Source organism: Mastigoproctus giganteus, chromosome 1, assembly GCF_048544385.1.
Source record: "Mastigoproctus giganteus isolate SK-2022 chromosome 1, ASM4854438v1, whole genome shotgun sequence".
NCBI classification, from domain to species: domain Eukaryota; kingdom Metazoa; phylum Arthropoda; class Arachnida; order Uropygi; family Thelyphonidae; genus Mastigoproctus; species Mastigoproctus giganteus.
Window position 1 is genome coordinate 65,116,924 of NC_143575.1, and position 24,216 is coordinate 65,141,139.

Here is a 24,216-nt window from a genome sequence, read left to right on the forward strand (position 1 = left end):
CTGGACAAAAAATTAGTCACTGGTGTACTTTTTTTTTTATTAATAATGAGTAACTCCCTCCTTTAGGATGAATTGCTTTATGAATTCTCATTGATTCAAGTTGAATAAATAGTCCCTTTAAATAGTTTATTTTTGTGGAGGTTGTTGCAATTTCACTTTCCATTCAAAATAGTCCCATACATTTTCTCATCAGGATTTAAATCTAATGACTTGGCTAGAATTTAAATGCCCTGCCATTCCCTCATGTTCCTTGTGCCAGTTCCTGTGCTTGTTCCTTGACACCTTACACAGTCTGGTAGAATTGCCTCTTTTTTTCTTCCTTCTTGATAGTATAAGCAAAATTTTGATTTCTCAGACCACATCACAGCTTTCCAGTCATGAGCAGCCCAGTTTTTATGCCTTTTAATCCATGTTAGCCAGACTTTTTTATGCACAGCTATTAACATTGATCTTTTTAAGAGGACCCTACTCCCGATATCCATGTTATGCAATTCTCTTCACAGTGCTCTCTCAGAAATCAGCTCATGTGGTCCTTGGTTAACTGTTTTTTTTTTTTTTTTTTTATATGTAAACCCCAAACACGAGAGGTATTAGAACTTATAGTACTTAGTACCATGCTTGGGTTGGAGGTTGAGAAGACGAAAGAAGATATTTGTTGACATTGGACTTGAACTTCTGTAGACTGTAATTTTCAGGAAATACATATGAAAGAAGGTTGTTCCAGAAAACAGCAGTTGAATGAATAAAGAAGGAAGATGGAAAGTTCGTTCTGTGAGTTTGAAGTTGGACAGTAAATGGATGTTGGCTGGCGGTGGCACATGCTCGGACTGTTTTAAAAGAGAGAGCGGGGATTATAGAAGCCAATTCAGAAGAATAGTGCCCATGGAAGTATCTGTATAAGAGGCATGCAGCAGAAACAGTACGTCTATGAGACAGCGAGTGGAGAGACTCTGTTAGAGATGAATTATTAATTAACCTAACTGCCCTCTTCTGAATGGAATCAAGAAGCCTGAGAGAGGTTTTGGGGGCACCACCCCAGATTTGGGAACAATATTCCATGGCAGGGCGGATTTGCGATTTATACAGAGTGAGCAGCTGTTTGGAAGAAAAGTAACGCCGAGAGCGAAAGAGAAAACCAATTTTTTTAGATGCAGAGGAAGCAATATTTGTAATGTGCTTGTGCCAAGAGAGATTAGAAGTCAGGGTAATCCCCAAAATAAATATATCATTTTGCCTAGAAATCGGAGTGTCACTAAAGATAAGCATAGGAGCAGAAGAATCCTTTTTTGCGAGATATAAGACAAGACTGAGTTTTAGAAGGGTTGAAATCAACTAAGTTGTCTTTGCCCCACTGGAGAATTACCTGAAGATCGGCATTTAAGGAATTGGTAGCAGATTTTCGAGAAGTTGAAGCTGATTGAGAAGGGCAATGTTTCTCAAAATGGAAAGTAGAATGCAATGTGCTATCATTGGCAAAACTATGGATAGAATTTCCAATCAATGGAAGAAGGTCATTAATATACAAGAGGGAAAGAGTGGGGGAAAGAACTGAACCTTGGGAGACACTGGCATTAGTGGAGAAGTTAGAAGACAGAGAACCATCTACCATCACCCTCAGTGAGCGATCAGAGAGAAAACTGGATAACCAATTACTAAAAAACAGTTGGCAAACCATAAGATGGAGCTTGTTTAGAAGACCTTTATACCAAACACGATCGAAAGCCTTTGAGATGTCAAGAGCAACTACTTGTGTTTCACCGAACCTTTCCATTGAATTAGTCTATAAATGAGTAACATAATCCAGAATATCACCAGTGGATCGACACTGACGAAATCCTTACTGGTGATCATTGATCAGACAGAAGGTTTCTAGGTAGTTTAAGAGTTGGCGGTTAATCGATTTATTAATTATTTGATTAGGCAAAAGTTGCGGCCAATAGCTTTGGCCAGAGACCAGAATGCTCAGCTACCATTAGGGCAAGAAGCAAGTTTTCTACTCTTAGCCTGTTCAAACTCTAGTTTGGACTGATTAATAAATGCTTTACAATTGTTGCGAGCTTTGGTGTAGGCAGAAAATGAAACTGAAGAATTAGAAAGAAGCCAATTACGATATGCAACGTTCTTCTCTTGAACAGCTTTAGCACATTTATTGGAAAACCAAGGTTTAGATAAAGGATGAGATTTTAAAGTGGAGTGTGGAATAAAGGATTCCATTCCTGCAAGAATAATTTCACTGACACGATCTGAGCAAACGGTGACATCAGAAGTTTTGAAACAGTAATCCGACCAAGGAAAAGAAGAAAAGAAATCTCACGGGTCATCCCATTTTGCATTCTTGTAATGCCAAACAACATGAGGTTGGGAATAGCTATGAGATAAAGGTTCCATTGCAGAAGAGACAATCACCAAGTTGTGATCTGAAGTGCCTAAAGGACCCCTCACTTCGACCATGTACTTAGAAGGGTTGTTTGTGAGAAAATCTCCAAGTTATGCAATTCTCTTCACAGTTCTCTCTCAGAAATCAGCTGATGGGGTTCTTGGTTAACTGTTCACAGCATTTTTTTGAAATCATTTTCATAAAATGTTGCAACTTTTTAGACTTTAAATCACAGTTTTTCCACTGATTTCTGGTTTATTTTGACTTGCACCATTCCTTAAAAACTTTTATTACTGTTCTTTCCGAACACCAGGATATTCAGCAACTTCTTTAACAAGACGATCTATAAAATATTTTGACTCCTTTTTTTGTCACTTAGTAATGTATTTTTCTCCACACCATCTTTTGTGATGGAAACCCTTGTTTTTTCAGTCACAGCAGTTATACCTATAAATAGAGAAAACAGGTTAACTTCATACTCTAATTTCAGTGCTGTAAACAAATAAGCATAGAAGATATATGAAGAGATATATTTTTTATGTATGTCCTAAATAGTACCACAAGTGACTAATTTTTTTTGTCTAGAATCCATATCTAGTGAAATGTAATATATTTGTTATTCATTATACAAGTTAGTATTTAATCCACTCAAGTCACTGGACAAAATCTACAAATCTACATGGAGAGGACACTCTCAACTGCATTGATTTGATGTGATGTTCATTTCTTCCATCATACAAAAAGCAAAACTGCTTGTAATCAATATGTTAATTGATACAGGTAACATAAAATTATCTTGGATTGAATAGGAAGAAATACTCAAAAATAATAATAAACAGATATTTCACTGCTGCTGCTTAATTTATAGTCCATTTTCTCAGCAATAAAAATAAATTGAACTATGTTGATCTTAACATTCTTAGAGAAACTGAAATAAAAACAAAGAACAATACTTGATCCCTTGTACCGTCACAGTTAAAATTTATTTTATTATTTTTAACCGTAATAATATGAGAGTTCAAATCACTTCACATCAAATTACTTCATGCAGTTGAGAATATGCTTCTTTCCATTTAAATCATTAATTGTTATGCTAGGAATGAAACAATGAATGACTGTCAAAGTTTGCATTACATCATATATCTATGTTAGGTGGAAAAACTTGTTTTTTAATGTGTTGGGAAAAAAAAGCAAAATAAGGTATAATCAAATTTCAGAATTAATGAACAATATACTTTTTTAACGTATATAAGAAAGTGTCTTTCTTTCCTTAACTTAACAAACTTTTTTATATGTATATTTTATGAAATTTTTAGTATTAATAATGGCAAATGATGCAGGAAAGCAAATCTTATACACATCAGCTAAAAAAATAAAAATAAAATAATTCCCATTTCACCTATCCATCCCCTCTAACAGTTTGTCTATTTCTTCCTTGAATTTATTCAAACTATCCACTTCCACAGCAATGGATGGAAGCTTGTTCTAGCAATCAACCACCCATTGGCTGAAAGCAAACTCCTGCACATCTGCTCTGCAACCTCCCCAATTTAAATTTATGTCCCCTCATGTGCATTGTTTGAGAAAGATGAAGAATCCCATCAGCATTGAGTTTGGTCAAGTCATTCAAAGCTTGAAACACCTCAGTCAAGACCACCTTGCAGGTACCTAGTCAAATGCTGAAATTTGCAGAATCGAATTCCTAAAATGAGGCCTCCAATGCAGTATTCAAGATGTGGCTTGACCTTTGCCTAATACAATGAGATACCTCCTTATCCTGCTAGTAAAATTCACGAATATCATTGAAAAAACTTCCATGAGCTGCCCTGGCAAATTGTCTGCAGTGCTCAAAGAACTTCATATCTGACTGCAATCCCCCCTCTCCCACAGGTATTTTTTTATTTTCCACTACCCGAGTGTACTACCACACAGTTGACAGTTGGTTGATTAATCTGGGATTATACTACTCCCCATATGCAGTTCCTTGCATATGTCAAACTTCAATTGCTATTTCTTAGCCTGTCAGCCTAATTTCTTAGATCTGGTTGCAGTAGCTTACATTGATTACTGTCATTAACCACACTGCCACCCTTCATATCACCTGCAAACTTAGGTTTTAGGCCTGCTATTCCTTCAACAATATCATTAATAAATACTGAAAGCATCAATGAGTCCAGCTGTGAACCTGGGGACCCCACTGATAACATTATTTCAAGAAGATCAGTATCTGTTGACTCTCTCTCTCTCTTTTCTACCACTCAGTCGCCTCTTTATACTACATAGCAGTAACTTGCCCTTAATGCCACACTGTCCAAATTGTGCAACAGTATCAAAGGCCTTCCTAAAATCTAAGTGTTGTTGGACAGACAACTTGTGTGATCGAGACCCGCTAATATTCGTAAAATAGGTCAAATGCTAACATGTTTTGATTTTTCTCTCAAATAAAAATAAAACGCATATTGAAGGCCATGTATATAGCCAGCACGTTCAGTGGAACATGCTCGGGCTATATATATATAATTATTGATAAAAAAAAAAAGTAAAGAAAGTAAAGAAAGAAAGTTAAAACGACAATAACTGTAACTAATATGTAAATAATATTTATGAGTCAATGCAGTTGCAAGCAATCATGCAATACACCCATAATGTCTATAATAATAAGGGTAATATAAAGAACCATTAGAATAAGCAAATCAATCCAATAATAATACCATCAGGGACCTAAGAAAATGCCAAAAAAAAAAAAAAAAATTATTATCGCTTATCTGCATGTTTCTCTATGCATTAATTTAATTATTTATTTTTACCGTATCCATCACATAGGGGCCACCACATATTATTTTGACAACTATTACATTATGTCCTAGATACGGTCAATATGTAGTATGTATTATATATTTAATCTTATTTTAATCATTAAATTACGTTCTCTGTCGGGTCAACGATGATTAATATATGCTTACTTTTATATTTTACTTACCTTTGATTCTAATATTTCTAAATTTTCTTAACTTTTATTATCATCTTTCGATTTATTTATTCGACCTATACTGGTTTATATTTGGTTTAAATTTAAATTACTTAGCATATATTGATCATCACAGAAACAGAGAACCTCTTGTCGTTTTTTGCCTTCATTCTGGGTGGTTGGCGCCAGTTGAAGTCATCTAGATTGTCGGTAAAAAGCGATAATAATTTTTTTTTTTTTTTTTTTTTTTTGGCGTTTTCTTAGGTCCCTGATGGTATTATTATTGGATTGATTTTCTTATTCTAATGGTTCTTTATATTAACCTTATTATTAATATATATATATATATATACACACACATACACCCCCTTTGAAGATGGTATAAATGAAAACCCCCCATAAAGCTTCAGTTAATTATCTCCCATTGTACTTCCAATTATTCACCATGCATGAATTTAGGGTCAAATCTTGCTTTTATTCCTTTGTCCTGTTGCGAGGTTCTTAATCTTTAATCAGGTCTTTTAAATAATTTCCATCTATTCTGTTTACATCTTATGTGGATGCAGTTATTCCTTAAAAAAATCTCAGGTAAGAGATTTCCTAACCAAAAATATAATATTTTTAAATTTTAATATCCTATATATATATATATTATTCTGTTTTTATTTGGTTTAAATTAAAAAACATTGATTTCAATTTAAAAAAAAAATGAGGATACATTCTCTACAAGAGAAAATCACAATAAGTTAGCATTTGTCCGATTTTACAAATATTAGCGGGCTCAATCTCACAAGTTGTCTGTCCAACCTGTCAAAAGCCGACCAGGTAAAGTGCCTGCCTGGCAACCCAAAGGTCGCAGGTTCGATTCCCGCCTCGGGCTTGGATCAAAGTACTGCAAAAACCTTGGGAAGTGCATTATGGCCACAGAAGCCTATGCACCAACAACTACCAAAAAAAAACAACAAAAATGTTGAAATCGAAGTGTATGATGTCAAAATTATAATTTGCATCCAGTTCATCTTGGTGCATGTATGCGTGTGCGTGCACACACACACACACACACACACACACACACACACACACACACACACACACACACACACACACACAATATATACACTGGTGTTCAAAGAAAGTGCATCATCCCTTAAAATTGTAATTGTCGTCCGAATAATGTAAGTATATGGCAGTATTTCTTACAGATTGCATTAGATAAGATTGACATACATAGGTGATGATGTAATATTGCATCAGCTGTTATTTCATCTATATAAGCATGCTTTGCAAGAGTTGCAGACATTCCTTGCTTGTGTCAGGATGGCTAATTACGTGCAGTTGATGCCACAAAGAAAGAGTGCTATTGTTGCTTTACTTGAGGAAGGATGTTCTTCCCGTCATATTGCTTATAGAGTGTCTCATAATCAGTCGACAGTGAGTAGATTTCTTTCCAAACTCAAGAATACTGGTTCTGCTGATTTCTCTTCCACTTTCCTCTTAGTAATCACCATATCATCCAACTCCCTGTTAGAGTTTGATAAACTTTTGGCATCCCCTCCTTAAAGAATTCCTTGTGTGTGAATGTAGGATTTTCAGAATACATATTCATCCTGTCAGCAACCAGAGTAAAGAAGTCTTTGTCTAATATAAGTAAAGAAGTCTTTGCTGCTTTTCTTGGCAGCAAGACCTGTTTGCTTTGTTTCTGAGGATAATTCCCATTTAATTAAAACTTGTTTAAAGTTAATTAAATGGAAACTATCCTCACTATACTCCTCCCTTGGTTTCATTACAACTTCATCATAAAATTGTGTTAACCAGTAAATGGTATTGAATGAGGAATACCTAGTTTACCCAAACTAAAATTTATAATTGGAAAATGATATATTTCTATCCCACACTTTTGATGGTCTTTTGTTTATTGATAAAATTTTTAACAGCGAGAGAAAGTGTATAAAATGAAAACAACCAAACAGTTATGAGGAATGAAGATTCCAGTAATGAATACCATGCAATTCCTGTTAAATTTGTTAATTTATTCTTTGTTGTATTTAGGGGCACTGCCTTGTTTCCTCCTTCAGCTAAGTACAAATGTGTAACTACTACATTAAAAAGACTTAAAGGCTAATAAAAACTTCACTAAATATGGTAATATCCTTGTACCCTCTGTCTGTCTGAGTATTCCAGAGTATAAACAGATTTTTTTTACTTTACAACAGATTAAAACTACTAGCCTGAACCATTGTAAATTGGAGAGAGACAGGATGATAAATAGAAATTATTTGAAACAGAATTTAACATACAATTTAAATTTTTTTTTTTTAATAATATTTTTGCAAGCGATTCCAATCACCATATGAAACATCATTATAATAACAAAGATTCTTCTCTTCTTTCTTGGTGATTCTTTTCTACTTTCGAGGGCGCTGACTCTCTTTAGAAAATACAGCTGCAAGTTACAGGCTCCGAAAAAAACGATAAGTTTTTGCTTTTTATTTACATAATTGTTATTTTATATTGTACTTAATCCGTAGTCTTATAGTTCTAATTACGCTGGTTATTTTTATTTTAATTTGTATAAACAGTTTTGGTAGATATACGTAATACTTTATAAAACCATTATTTCATTCGAATATTGCAGGCATTGTTTTTTTATATAGTAATAGGGAATTCAAAATTTTAATTGAGGTAGTTAGGTAGCTCTAACGTATAATTATAGAAACAGTAATACGCTTCACTGTTTCTATTAGATAGCATAGTATTGGCATTTAATTTAATTTAATTTATTGATCTTATTAATTTAAAATATCATGCCCCAAACTAGAGCAGCAAAGCAACGGGCACAATGTGGCAGGAGTGCTGTGACTCGGGGAAGAACTGCGGGGGGCGATTCTCCAACGCATCACAGCCTAAAAAAATGTGCAACTTGTGAAATGTTTGCCGAACTATCTGGAACGGAACATGATATTGCCATGGGGGATGTCTTTGTGTGTGCGCGATGTAAGGAGTGTAAGGAAATCAGGCGACAACTCAGCGTTGTTATGGGCCTATATGAGAGTTTGAAGGACAGGGTGGATGCCCTCGAAAGATCTAAATTGAGGGGCCCATCAGGCTCTCAGCTGCCCACATCAATGCCAGAGCTTGCACTTGGTCATCACGCAACACAGCGGCAACCCCCAAGGCAGATTGCACTGGTCCCAAAGGAACTAGTAGTTGTTGGTGACTCTATTGTCAGGGAAACGGGAAATATATTGTGTAAAAAGGATAAGTGGAACAGGACCAGGGTATGTCTGCCAGGGGCAAAGGTTGATGACGTTGTAGAGCAGATATCATCTTTTAAGGGCACAAAAGGTGATATAGTTGTACACGTTGGCACTAATGATATTAAGAGTAGGAGACCGGCAGAATTACTTAACAAGTACAGGTCACTGTTGAAAAAAAGCCGTGAAGTAGGGTTGAATTTGAAAGTGTCTGCAATTCTGCCCAGACACGATACGAGGGAGTATATGATGAGAGCCTTGTCGATCAATTCGGCCCTGGAAAGATTGTGCAAGGCTCAAGGGGTAGAATTTTTTTCAGCCTAGGCTGGGCTTGTTGACAGAAAGACTGCTTCTACAGGGACGGGATACACTTAAATAGAAAGGGTGCAAGAATATTTGCTGATGCTATCGAGGCAGTGTTAGGTGGGTCGGAAAACTGATAGCTTGGGGGGATACAAGGACTAATAGTTTAACAGTAGCCGTAGGCAGAGGTGAAGGTGATTCTTGCACAACTTCTATTAGAATAAGTAGCGACCTGGAGCGAGGGGTGTTGGGGGTTTCAGGGACAGATGTCAGTCATCGTGAAACAGGTGGGTATATGGGATGTGTTAGAGTGGCTGGGAATAGGAATAGGTGCATGTATACTTGCATGTAAACAAATGCTAGAAGTATAGTAAATAAATTTGATGAATTTGAAGTGTTGGTCAAGACATCAAAGGCGGATATTGTTGAGATATCAGAGACGTGGTGTCACCCAGATATAAGGAATGCCGAACTGGAATTTGGGGAGTACAATGTGTACAGAAAGGATAGACAGGATAGGAAGGGAGGAGGTGTTATGCTGTTAATAAAGAAGTGCATCCAGTTGATATAGATGAACAGTGCACTATTGAGTCAGTTTGGTGTGACATAAGCACTGCGAAAGCAAAAATTAGAGTAGGAGTGTGTTATAGGCCTAATGACTCGAATGAGTACAATGAACAATTGTACAGAGAAATAGAGTGGACTAGTAAATCGGAATGTCTTATAATGGGGGATTTTAACTTCCCAGATATTGACTGGAACTTGTGGTTGGGCACTCACACACTAGTCAGACTTTTGTGGATTTATTGGATGATTGTTTTCTGCAGCAGCATGTTCGAGAGGCAACCAGAAAAAGTAATACTCTTGATCTGGTTATCAGCAGTGATCATTCATGTATTAGGAATTTGCAGATTAAAGAACCACTAGGTGGCAGTGATCACAGTGTACTGACGTGGGATTTACTTAAAGATTTAATTACCATCAGGGGTAAAGGAAAGGGTTTTTGCTTCCGTAAAGGCGAGTACAGTGGTCTCCGACAGTTTTTAAATTCTGTACAGTGGGATCAACTGACGATGTTACCAACAGTAAATTCTAAGTGGGAAGCATTCAAGGAATTAATCGTGGAAGCTACTAAAAGTTTAATACGTATTAAGAAATGTTGTTCAAGGTTCAGGCCTAAATGGTTGTCAAATGAACTAATGAGACTCGTAACAGAGAAGAAAAATGCATGGGATGCATATAAATTATCAAGCGACTCAGAAGCTTATGGCAGATATAAGTTAATCTGTAATCAGGTCACAAAGGACGTTCGGCAGGCGAATTCAGATTACGAGAAGTCCTTGGCAAAAGATGCTAAGAAAAACAGCAAGGATTTCTTTACTTATATAAACTCTAAAAGGAAGGGGATGAATCTGATTTGTCCACTTGACATCGATGGTTCGACTGTTGATGATCCTGCTCTGATAGCAAACAAATTGAATGAGTATTTTGCATCTACATTCACACATGAGGAATTATTAAGGTTTGAAAATGGCAGAAGGTTATCAAATTGTAGCAGGGTGCTTAATGATCTTGTAATAACTGAGAGCAAAGTGGAAGAGAAATTGTTGAAGTTAAACGTAAGAAAAGCACCTGGGGTGGATGGGATCTATCCAGTTATATTAAAGGAGGCGGCAAGGCAACTAAGCAAACCCTTAGCCATAATTATGAGAGCATCATTGGACTCAGGGGAGGTTCCCATGGACTGGAGATGTGCAAATGTATCCCCAATTCACAAAGGGGGATTGAAGGGTGACACGAGTAATTACAGGCCAGTTAGTTTAACTTCTGTTCCGGGTAAAATAATGGAGTCGCTGGTTAAAGATGCATTGCAGGATCATCTAGACAAGACTGCAGCAATAATTCAGACACAGCATGGGTTTGTTAAGGGAAAGTCTTGTCTGACAAATTTGATAGGATATTATGATGTGGTTACAAAGGAACTGGATGCAAAAAACAATTTTGATATCATATATTTGGATTTCAGGAAAGCTTTTGACACTGTTGCGCATGGAAGACTATTGTACAAATTGGAGCAGAATGGTATTAAGGGTAAGTTGCTACAATGGATAAAAGGATGGTTAAGTGCGAGAAGACAGAGGGTGGTAATCAATGGGTGCTGCTCTTCTTGGACTAATGTTATTAGTGGAGTCCCACAGGGTTCGGTGTTAGGTCCACTGTTGTTTTGTATATTTATCAATGATATTGATGAAGGTATATCAGGTTTAATGTCGAAGTTTGCAGATGATACAAAGGTTGGCAGGGTTGTTAATGGCAGTCTGCTACTGCAACAGGATCTAGATAATTTGGGCAGATGGGCTAAGAAGTGGCAACTGAAGTTTAACCTTGACAAATGCAAAGTACTGCATATGGGTAGAAATAACCCCAGAGAAACGTAGCAACTGTGTGGTACTACACTTAAGGTGGTAGAAAATGAAAAAGACCTGGGAGTAATTGTGCAGTCAGATATGAAGTGCCGACCGGGCTAGCCGAATGGGTAAAGTACCTGCCCGGCAACCCAAAGGTCGCGGGTTCGATTCCCGCCTTGGGCTTGGATCAAAGTACTGCAAAAACCTTGGGAGGTGCAATATGGCCACAGAAGCCGATGTGCCAACAACTACCAAATCAAAAAAAAAAAAAAAAAAAAGATATGAAGTTCTCTGAGCAATGCAGACAGGCTGCCAGGGCAGGTCATGGGGTTTTGTCAATGATATATAGGAATTTTGCTAGCAGGGAAAAGGTGGTGATTATCCCTCTGTATAAGGCAATGGTCAGGCCACGCCTTGAGTACTGCGTACAGGTCTGGAGACCTCATTTTAGGAAGGATGTAGATTTACTTGAGCGGGTACAGAGAAGGGCAACAAGATTGGTGAGGGGAATGAAGGGATCCTCTTACCAAGAGAGGCTTAAGTTCTGCAAATTGCAGTGGCTGGAGACTAGGCACCTGCAAGGTGATCTGATTGAGGTATATAAGGCCTTGAATGGAATGAGCACGCTGAATTCTGATGGGATCCTTCCACTTGTTCAGATTACGAACCTAAGGGGGCATAAATTCAAATTAAGAAAAGACAGATGTAGAATAGATGTGCGGAAATTTGCCTTTAGCCAGCGGGTGGTTAATTGCTGGAACAAACTTCCATCTGTCGTTGTGGAAGTTGATAGCTTGAATAAATTTAAGGAGGAACTGGACAAGCATTTGGAGGGAATGGTGTGATTGATTTTTTTTTTTTTTTGGCTGATGCTGCATAAGCTCATACATTTGCTTTCTTGCATCACATGCCACTACTACTACTACTACTACTACTTCTGATTTTCTTTCTCTCTCTCTCTCTCTCTTGGGGTAACTCTGGAATTTTTTTTTTGGCTGGTGCAACATAAGCCTCAGGCTTCCTTGCACCATATGGCTAATAATAATAAATAATAGACTCTAGGTTGGCATTTTTAAAAAAATAATATTTAAATCAAACTAAATGCAGCAAGGTACCATCTGTTCAAGAAAATAAATTATCTATATAATATCGGTGTAAATACACCATAGGTAACTCTTAAACAAAAAAACTATGATAGTAGTGTAAAAAGGGAATCATTTTATCTGTATCTCATATTGTGCACCTCCTTCACAACGAGTTGCCATGTATTGCACTACCTTGAATAAGTAATGCTTCAATAACCTTCTCCTTTAGTGAAGCATTATTTATTCGAGGTAGTGCAATACATGGCAACTCGTTGTGAAGGAGGTGCACAATATGAGATACGGATAAAATGATGCCCTTTTTACACTATATCGTAGTTTTTTCATTTAAGAGTTATATATGGTGTATCTTTTTTTTTTTTTTTTTTTTTTGAAAAATTGAGAAGCTAAAGCAATGAATTCTTCTTTCTGAAATACAACTTTTGAAATAAGGGGTCAGATTTTTTTTTTTTTACCATTCAATGTGTTATATAAAGAAGGTTGAGAAACACTTAGCATTTATGGCATTGTCCAAAACAACCAATGCTCCCAGGAAAAAAACCATGAAAAACACCTCCAGACCATCACTCTGCCTCTGATAAACTTATTTGGCAGGACAATATAGTCCAGCAGGTAGCTTTATGCAGTTATCTGTCCCATCCTATCATGGGAGCAGTCAGACTTTAGAACTTGAATTGTGACTTGTCACACCAAAGCACAGCTTTCCATTGGTCTATGGTCCAGAATGGCAGGCCTTACATCAAGTTAGATGATGCCTACCTTTAGTTGGAGTGATTAGTAGCTTGTGGGCACCTGCACAACAATGGTAATCCATATCATGCATTATCCTGCACACTGTACTGAAAATATATCCCAATCGTCTCACTAAGGGCATGTGTGTGGCATCAGTGTTAACCTGCATTATGAGTGGAAGATTCTGTGCAGGGATCACCTGTCACATTCAGTCAGCTTTTCAAGGTTTTCTGAGTTTCACATTAATCTTCGGCCTAGGTATCATCAGTGCCTTTGAAATGTCACATACAGACCACTTGCTTATGTGGCACTCTATTATGATTACATGCTTAGGTTTGTTTACTCTGCCAATCATGACACCTTGCATTTACAAACGTACTATTGTCTTCTCAAATGCCTATGAGCTTATTTATGGTTGTGTCTGACATGTGGTGCTTGGGTAGAATATGGCTAGCTATCAGTGGAGAGGTGTCTGGATATTAATGTTAGGGCATTGTATATTTTTAAAGCTCTTCTTGTATACTGGGCTCTTTTGCTCTCTCTTCCCCCATTGCTCTAAGACAGAGGTTCCCAACCTTTTTTGACTTGCGAACCCCTTTCAAAATAATATTTTTATCGCGAACCCCCTTTTAATGTAATATTTATATTGCGAATCACCAGAATTTGTCTAACACATGACTGATCGGTACGATACATATTGGCACGTTCACACTCAACCACCTTCCCCACTAATGTCCCATCCCGCATGTTCGCTATATAAGGGCGCGTGATGCAAACAACAACTAAATATAAATTTTGAACCTAACCACATAAATTAATATTAAGCTATTTTGTAGTTTTTACAAAAACATACTTATGTAAATCTAAGCAGGGATATTCATGTGTTGTTGTGGCGGACCCCAGGGTTCCCCCCATTTGCCACTATTGTACTTCTTGTGTTGAAGCTTACACCAAAACTGGCCATTTTTATGTAGTGTGTTGGGTGTGTAAATGTTATGATGTGTTCTGTTGTTATGTTGTCAGCTGGTACCTGGCTCTTAGCAGGTGGGAAGCAGCAACACCTGACCACCACATCCCACTGCCCATCCCCGCCTTGTGGAGGTGGCCAGGATCTACTTGCCAATCCATACTGGGGTAAAACCTTACCATAGATCAAATTTAGTGAATGAAAGGAAAATTAGATACAGTAGGAATGGTAGGGGAAGGAAAGTATCGAAAAGTGGAGGACCAAACAGATGGATACGCCAAAGAAGCGGAAGTTATAGAAGAACAAAGATTAAGCCCTTATTGCTATTATTATTATTGCTATTAAATTAAACCCTTATTGCTATTATTATTATTAAGAAGAACAAAGATTAAAGATATAGGAAGAAGTGAAAGAATACACATCTTTCAGGAGAAATTTTCCTTGAGAAATCACACCCCAACATAGGAACAGCAGCATTCAAAGATCTTCTTGAGCAGTCACAATCATGGGAAAAATCATCCCACAACCACTTCCAGTTAGGATCAGCAAGTTAAAGTTATCTCCATGGTCCCATCCTCTTGGGGGAATGAAGAAAGAGGCTGACTACATCAGACCAGAATTAGCAAGGTAATTTCCTCTTCCTGGTCCATCCTTTTGAAGAAATACAAAAGGAAGTTGATGGTCTTCAACAAACCAACAATGACAAAACATGAGTTTAAGATGTGTTGCACAAACTTCAAGATTAAACTTGTTATTCAGTTAATAGTTTCATCCAGTGAGCAACTCCACCAATAAAATCCCAGGATAACAATTAGGAACTTCACATCCCAAGAAATGAATACCTTATATACAAGTCAATTAACACAGTTTATCCAGACAAGTTTTCATTGTAGGTGAAATTTTAAAACGCCAATAAATAAGTTTACCTGACGATACATAACCAAGTAAATTATACATAAATATACGTTAACCAAGTAAATTTCCATCTAGCCATCAATTACTTCTACTTGAGAGAATCCAACATGTCAATCACTAGTTAATCAACCATAAGAGACGATCTAAGTTCCATAATTTTTTGGAAAGTATGCATTAATAAGTTAAATGCCTTAAAAGCATCTAAGGGTTTGAATCAACAGTGCCTTATTTTCACTAGAAAAGACACCATGGTTAACTGCATTTCATTTCTAAAATCGCTATATAGATGGCAATCCACAAGAATGTGATCAACATCTTCCTCTAGCCCATAAATACATAATGGAATTGGAGACAATCCTAGTTTTTTCGAGTTTACTATTCAAACTCCCGTGTCCAGTCAGTACATAAGATCCATACAGACCAGGGGAAAACCAAAGGAAATCTCCTTTTTTGAATTCCATGACAGTAGGAATGAATTCTCTTGTTACCTTACCAAGCACAGAAGTGTTCCAGTCATCTTACCATTTTTTAACAAAATTGGATCGAAGAAGTTTCAGCTCATTAGAAATTGAAGCGTTTAAATCAAGTCGTATATTATCAAGAAAAGTAGAATATCCCTTTTTTAAGTTATATTTCAAGTACCTTCAATGTACTTCATAATGAATAGCACCCTTCCTGTTAAAACTTGAAGTGATACAGTTGAGGTTCTGCAGGTCCTAGTTATCATGAGAAGAGCCGCTCACTGTGCTGATAGGAGTTGTTTGATGATAGCTGTCTTCATGGCTCTATATCCCCAAGCACCAGCGCCATAAGCAAGGATGGAAAGGAAGATGCAATTGTAATATAAAGGTAGCATGTGGCCCTTGAAGCCCCACTCTTTTCTGGTAACTTGCTGTAGTCTGGATAGGAATGACTTGCATTTTTCTTTGATAAATTTTGCATGTGGGATGAAGCTCAACTAGTCATCTAGCATAATTCCCATATATTTGGTAGTAGAAGTATATTTAATTGGTTGTCCATTATATCTGATCACAGGAGGACGCCCTTTATCCAATCTGCCTTTAAGCAACATCTGTGAGGTTTGCTGGTAGACACCTATAACATATGAATATCTGACCAGTCTGAAAGCTCTTTGAGGACATGATTGGCAACGTCTTCTAGTGACTTCCTAGAATTACCATCGATCAGGATCAAGAAAAGTAATGCTGAGAGGGAAAGAGAAAACCAAGTTTTTTAGATGCAGAGGAAGCAATATTTGTAATGTGCTTGTGCCAAGAGAGATTAGAAGTCAGTGTAATCCCTAAAAGAGATATATCATTTTGCCTAGAAATCGGAGTGTGTCATTAATATCTCACAAGAACAACCACCAAGTCTTTCCAGAGTTCATTTGAATGCTGTAACCAGTGCATTTGGTTCCTTGGGAACTATTTTTGAAGATGAGTAAGAAAATATTTTCCTTATCTATATTTTGCTTTATTTGAATTCAGTCTCGTTACTTTTTTGTTGTCCTGTGTATACTGCACAGCCTATTTCTCTTATCAGTTGTTTTAAATAAGGTCCTACCGACCGGGCTAGCCGGGTGGGTAAAGTGCCTGCCTGGCAACCCAAAGGTCGCGGGTTCGAATCCCGCCTCGGGCTTGAATCAAAGTACTGCAAAAAAAACCCTTGGGAGGTGCATTATAGCCACAAAGCCGATGCGCCAACAACTACCAAAAAAAAATATATATATAAGGTCCTAAGGGGAAAAATGGTACATGATTGGCTCACATGGACTCTTGAAGCACCGTTAAATCAAATCAGTATAATTTTTATGAAGCAGATGCTCAGTTGGTCTTACAGTCAAAGCTGAAACCAACATTTTTGATGCTTTTGTTAGAAATGAACATATAGTCATGGTAAGTCTGGATATCAAAAAAAGCCTTTAATGCCAAATGATAGTAAGATATTCTCCAAGATCCTCACACCCTAAGGCTGCCATGTCATCTGTTGCTCCTAATTTAGAGTTTCTTCTACACCTCCTATATTTCAGGTTCTGTATTGAACTGTCTTTTCTCAGACTTTGCCAGAGAGAAGGTGTTCTGTAAGGATCAGCATTAAGTGCTATACTGTTTGCAATCAGGATAAATACCATGACACAAGATATTCAAAATACTAGAAACATACATGTATACTGACAACATTTCCATTGTCTGTCACTAATGAAATGCAACTTCAAGTCACATTAAACAAAATATAACTCTGGATGTCAAACATAAAAAGCCTTCTGGATTTATCCACTGTCGTAATAAACTAAGTCCATTCTGAAGTCCAAATTATTCCTGAAAAATCACATTTTGGTATGCATCTAAATAATTTCAATTCAAACATGAGAGTCATATTTCTACTGCCAAACACTACTTCACTCATCCAACCTATGGATCAGGATGTTATTTTTAATTTAAAAGCATACTATTTACACACAACGTTTGCTTAGGCATTGTCTGCAGTAGATGATGAGAAAAATTTTACATTAAATGACTTTTGGAAATCTTACAATATTTACCACCATCTTAATCATTAATAAGGCCTGGGCTGAATTTATTAAAAGTTGTTTAAATGGCACATGGAAGAAAATATGCCCACGGCACATAAAAGGCTGCGAAGCATTTTAAAAAGACGAATCATATGAAGAGGTTACAGATAAGATTGTAAATGTTGCGGAGCTACTTCAGTTGGTGGTCGATGCCAAAGACATGGAAGAGTTAATAGAAGAAGAAGAGAAGGAATTATCTAACAAAGAACTTATTGACTTGCTGGCAGCGATAGCAAAAGAAGAAAATGTTGACGAAGTTCAAGATGAACCAAATGAGGAGCCGAGATGCTTCATCACCAGAGAGAGAGAGATGGCAATGGCATTTCGTGAAATTGTATAGGCAATGTCAAGGTTTCAGAAGATGGATCCTGACAGCGAATGATTCTTCAAAGTTAACAGAGGAGTGAATGATATGCTTGCTTGCTACAAAGAAATCTATGATGAAAAGGAAAAAAGCCACCGTCCAGTCATCCATTAATATATTTTCTAAATCTCCACAGTCCTCAACCTCCGCAGTGGCATACTTATCAGCTGAAAACATTGATTCTGGCAGCAATGCTGAAGAGGTAAAGCTTACTGTCGTTTATGCCTGTCTCCTCTCTTTTTTTTTATAATTTCGTAATTTTATAATTTCGAAATTTTTTTAAATTTCACGTTTTTGTCATTTTTCCTGCACATGAGATAAAAAATTGAATAAATACAATAAACAATTCTATTCACATGTTCATCAAACATTTCTTTTTTGATACAATCAATTCAGCGAGCATAGTTTCGAGTACTGCCCAAGCATGGGGGAAATTCCGACTTACGTAGCGTTCTGCGGAACGCAACCCTTACGTAAGTTGGGGAGTTCCTGTACTTAATGAAAATTCAGGGCAATAGCCTCAGACTTCAGGATATGTCTACATTTTCTTGCAGTCTAAGGCTTTTTGCCCTGAATTTTTATTAAGTGTTAAATTATTACACGCCATTTGGCATCTCTCATATTGCAGAATTATTTTGCAACTGGATTGTCAGCTGCCATTGGGGTACCTGCCTACCTACTGATAAAGGGCCAAATAGCCCTAAAGAAGCTCTCTAGATGATGGTACCCACTGAGAATAAATAACAGTAGTATTCTCTATTGGAGATGCATTCAAAGTGTTATTCAAAGTATAACCAGACAGGCAACTCTTTGTATACATATTCACAATATGAGATGAAATATAGTGATGTCACTATAATAACTTCAGTTAATTTATTCCATATAGACATGATGCAAATGCACTAACTTATATGTCTGCAATATATTTAAGACAAGGCACAAATTGGTGCTGGCAGTCCTTGTCTTTAAACTCCCATACCACCACATGTACAGTAAAAGGACAAGAGTCCCTTGTTAAAATTAATCACTAGAATGGAAGAGGTGAAATGGGATTTGACTATGAAAGGAAGAAGAATCGCTTCTTTGTCCACAGATGCAGTTGTGTAGTAATGATGTCATGTCAACTTATTTAGAAAACATTAGCAGTGCTCACACAAACTTGAACCTGCACTCTCTTCATATTTAGTTATAATTATACCACCAAGGTTGTGTATAATTATAACCACCAAGGTTGTGTATAATTATAACGTGTGTGAAGAATTCTATGCAGTTACAATATTTTCATTAATTAATATTCCTATAATTAGTTGCACTTTGCATATATTTTAGAAATATTTCTTTGACATTTCATTTCTTTTATGTACCAACAGTTTATAAAATAATTTTAATTGGAGATTCTCAGTCCACCCCTCCCCCAAAAAAAAAAAATTAATGCTTTGATTTTTCTCCCTTTACTGTTCTAAAAACAGAAAAGAATAAAATTATTGTTCTTTCTAGATAGATCAGCAGTGAATTCTAGAATTAATTTTTATCTTATATATTTTATAGGCTTGACTTTTTTGAAAGGGAACATCTTTTTATGTCTCAGAAACAGCTAACATCAGAAGTTATAAAGCATTATTCACAACAGGTAAAATTTTATGATTACAATTATCTTTAACATCATTTTGTTGCTGTTATTTTTCTGTTCTAATGTTTGAATATGATTGCTATGTTTACACCTCAGAGCAAGTAAACAGGTTACTTGAAAGTTTTATGTTATTTTTTGTGCACTTCTGCAAATTCTTATAAAGAACATATGATGGTTAAAAACCAGATTTAGAAGACAAGTAACAACTTCCCCAAATTTAATGACTTCTCACTGATAATATATATTTCCTATATTTGATTGACCTTTTTTTTTGCTTATTCCAGCAACTAGTAATGGTAGTAAGATATGGTTTGGGCTTATTACAGACCATGTGCATAATTACCCTTTCATGATATATCACTACACAGTCAGTCAAACCTGCAGAAAAAATATGACCATGAGAAAATGTGGGGAGGAGGGGGGAGAGAGAGAGAGAGAGAGAGAGAGAGAGAGAGAGAGAGAGAGAGAGAGAGAGAGAGAGAGAGAGAGATCCCAAACACCATCTGTTTGTGCCATGTTTCATAGCATAATTGACAATTTTAAGCTTCTGCAAAAAAACCTCAGTCATTTATTTAAGCTCAGTATTTAAACAAGCATATAAAATAACTGGAGCTTGTTTTCATACTCAAAAGGTTTGACCCATAGGGATAGCATCATAGCCATTCTTAGTATGTTCATTGTACTATTATTATTAGTGAAATAAGGATTTTGTAATTATCTTAAATTGTTTTGTGATTATTGGTGCTTATCACAAGAACTGAAAAAAATTATTTGTAAATGATATTTGTGTTCCGTGACATGGTAATTCCCCTCCTTTGAGGCATGGTGTAAGACTGACTGTTTGCAGCTGGTCTGGCTTGTGTGGGATTTCAAATACAAAAGTGCTGTCCATTCACATCTCCTCTCCCGCATGGAGCACTCTGGTCCTATGGCATTACTCTCCCCCCCTTTATTACCTATTTCTCTTCCCCACTTTCTATCCAAACACCTTGCCTGATGGACTCTACTGCCACAAACCCTTTGCTGCTCTTGACAGAGTCTCCTTCTGTGGAGGATAGGCTCCCTCCCCAGGGGTCCTCATTTATCCTTCTGCTAGGTGGAAAGTCTTGCTATCATCCACCTCCTTTACCTTCACTCTCTTTTCTCCAGTACTTGAACTATTACCCTGCTCTCCCTTTCCAACAAAACTATTTTTGTTGGAAAGGGAGTTTTGTGTTGTGTTTTTTTTTTTTACTCAGAGCCCTCCCTGGCAAGCTCAGGCAATGTCTAGAGTTTGCCATAACAAGAAACTTCTTTACTTCTTACTACACCTGGCCTGCCTTCACAAGACAAAGGAACAACATGGGATCCCACTAAGGGCTCCCATGACTAAATCTCTGGCCTTTCAGAGTTCTTTTTACTGCATCACAGAGTATATTATGCAAAGTTTGGGGGGAGGGAGAGGAACCCTGGCTGCTTGACAAGCAACATTATACACTATACATTACACTATCTCTAAAATATTATACTATGTACAGAAAAGACAGAGTATCCAATACAGCACATAAGGAAGTGGCAATTCTCATCAACTCCAGAATCACCTCCCCCTTCCAAATCTGTCCCTCTCCATACTTCATTGGAGCTGTTGCAATCTATGTTATGTTTGCTGTCACTCTAATGATTCTTACTATATATTTGATCAAATCCCACCTATGCTTTTTCTGAACCTCTTGATCTGCTTTGTCAGCTCCCTCTACCTTTTTATATTCTAGGAAACCTTAATGGGCATCCACTATATGAATAATAGAGTTCATATAATAGAACAACTCCTCAATAAGGGGCTCACATCTGGTGAGTATGGGCTTGGCACACCCAGGGTCCTGAGCTGGATATTATCATTCTTCTCTTTCTTGGTGATTCCTTTCTACTTCTCTCTCTCTCTCTCTCTCTCTCTCTCTCTCTCTCTCTCTCTCTCTCTCTCTCTCTCAGCATGTGCCTCTGTAGCCAGGTGGGCAGGAGCAGCAGTGTGTAGCACACACTTCTTGATTAGACCGGGGTTAGAGCCCGTGACCACCAAATACGGAGGATGCGGAAAGGTCAGGGAATGACCACTACATATCCCCGGAGCAATATGGCCTTAGTTGCTAATGCTCCTAAAAACCAAATAACAAACAATCAGCAGGTGCAGCATAAGCCTCAGGCTTCCTTTCACCATATGGCTAATAATAATAAGTAGAATTTATGTACTTAAATATTAGCCCACACTAACCTTGTGATTGCACCGTCCAGCAGGGATAAGCTCTGTCCTTAACCTCTTGATCTGCTCTCTAAATTTTTAGCCTCTCCTTGGGAGGACAGAACTTGATGATTGACTGAACAGCAATCACTACCCAGTAGTGTATGCAGTGCTAACAGATACATCTCCACAAACTAAAACTTAACATGGAGATTTAAGGATGCTAGCTGGAATCGCTATCAGAAACATGCATTTCTTGATGAAAATGTTATTCAATCTTTTTTGATAAATTCTGCAATGACTTATGGCACACATCAATTAACAAATGTAAATGTAATTGCTCTACCATAGAGTATGTAACTATCCAAATTACTTACTCTCCTAGAGTACGAAACTGTCCAAAAATATGATGAAATGCATTGTGCAATAATGTTAAAAGAGAAATCAACAAAGCTTGAAATTTATTTCATACAAAGCCAACTGCTAATAATATAATGTAGTACTACAGAAAGCAGTGGCAAATACCTGCTATGCAAGGGGGGGGGGAAGAGCAAAAAAGGAAGCTTGGATCTACTTTGCATTAAAAAAAATAATCAGGAAGTGTATGGATCCACTTTTCATCAATGATTACTAGATCAATAGATGTTAAATTTATTTGGGAAAAAATCCAGCAAATCACTGTCAAAATACTCCCTTAACCACCATGATTATATGCTGGAATGGAAAACATATTGCCAGTCTATATGATGCCTTTGGAAAAACCTTTCAAATTTTATCAGCAGCATCTTATGAGTCTTACTTTCTAAAACACATAGCATAGGATGAAAAATGCAAATTACATTTTAATCCCACGCACTACTCATTGTATAATGAGCCTCTGGCTATGGATGAATTGAACAGTCAAAAAATACTTCAGCAGGTCCTGATGGAATTTGATGTACAATGATCATCTAAGTGAAGCCTCTCTTAAAGTTCTCAGTTCTCTTCAAAGTATATAACAAAATATATTTGAGAAAACCATTATACTAACAACTGGAAGCTTTCCACTGTTCTTTCTTTCCCAAAATCTGGAAAAATCACTCTAGTTACACTATATTACAAACCTATTGTCCCTACCAACTTCTTGGGCAAAACACTGGAGAGAATGATTGATGCCAGATTAACTTGGTTCCTGAAAATCCATAAACTCTTATCAGTAAAATCCTTAAAATAAAAAAGCAAGGATTCTCACTATATTTAATGATTAAAACTGAAACAAATATTTATAATGCCTTTCTTGAGAACATGCACTTAATTATGGTCACTCTCTTGACAAAAAAAAAACATTTGAAATACCTTGGAGATATGGCATTCTTTCTGATTTCTATGAATTTGTGTTATGAGGTCATAGTCAGTTGCCAAAATTTATGCAGTGGTTCTTGAGCAATAGACTTTCAAGTTCACATTCATAATACCTGGGCATGGATACATTATTCTCTCCATAATCAAAGAGATCCAGTATGAAATATGACTCCACAAAGGACCATTGCTACCCAAAAATTTTAGATCAGCCTTCAGAAAGGTGGATTCTTGTGGAGTTTCTGCCATCTCACGCAACAGTTAATGTAAGTATTACAGTAACTTGTTTATTGCTGATATTTTCATATAGTGACAAACTTGTTTTTTCAGGACAGTTTCAGGAATAATTACATACAAGTAATTTCCATCTTGAGGATGGAAATGTAATATTTCTTAACTGTAACTGTGCCACATGTTTAAATTATACATGGCATAGAACTGTGCTTTAAGGAATGGTTTCTTCTAATAGCACCAGCCATTTGATATTGTATGTGTTTAGATTATCTACCCTATGCTTTCACCCTTGGATGTGCTTTGAGACAGTCTTCTTGAAGTAAGTTTTTACTCTGTTTCAGCAAATATTGTGTGACGGTCCTGACTTTTTATTATTATTATTTTTTTATTATTATTTTTTTTTAACTCTCTCAACAGGTCTACTAGTTGTAGGTTCAGTTTTAAAAAAAAGTTATTATGATCCTGATAATATCATGCTGGATAATAAATCATTATACAGGATATCTACCAAACTTTGAAACCACAAGTACATTACCTTTTCATGCCCTTTGAAAAAAAATTTCATAATTATTTAAACTAATAGGAAAAAGAAAAGATGCAAAATTGAGAGGGGATTCAAAAATGATTTTCATTCAATCAGAAGTAGCTGTGATAGAAGGTTGAAACAAACACTGTGTATTGCACTTTTTCAACGTAGTCACCATACAGAATGACACGTTTTTCCACTTCTCAATACACTGTTGCAGGGCAGTTTTGTAGAGGTTCTCTGACTGTCCTTCCAATCATGGCTCGGCAGCAGAACTCCCCTCATCATCAGCAGTAGCAAAGTGTTTTCT

At 36.7% G+C, this 24,216-nt stretch overlaps 1 protein-coding gene across 4 annotated transcripts in view; it reads left to right on the plus strand.

The window, feature by feature from the left end:
• The window catches only part of Vps13 (vacuolar protein sorting 13C), a 1,645,987-nt gene that overhangs the window by 1,517,762 nt on the left and 104,009 nt on the right, over positions 1 to 24,216 (plus strand). For all 4 annotated transcript variants that reach the window (XM_090373229.1, XM_090373247.1, XM_090373239.1 and 1 more), the window contains one exon: positions 19,512 to 19,593. In XM_090373229.1, coding sequence (XP_090229355.1) covers positions 19,512 to 19,593 — 82 coding nt within the window. The remainder of the gene's footprint in view (positions 1 to 19,511; positions 19,594 to 24,216) is intronic.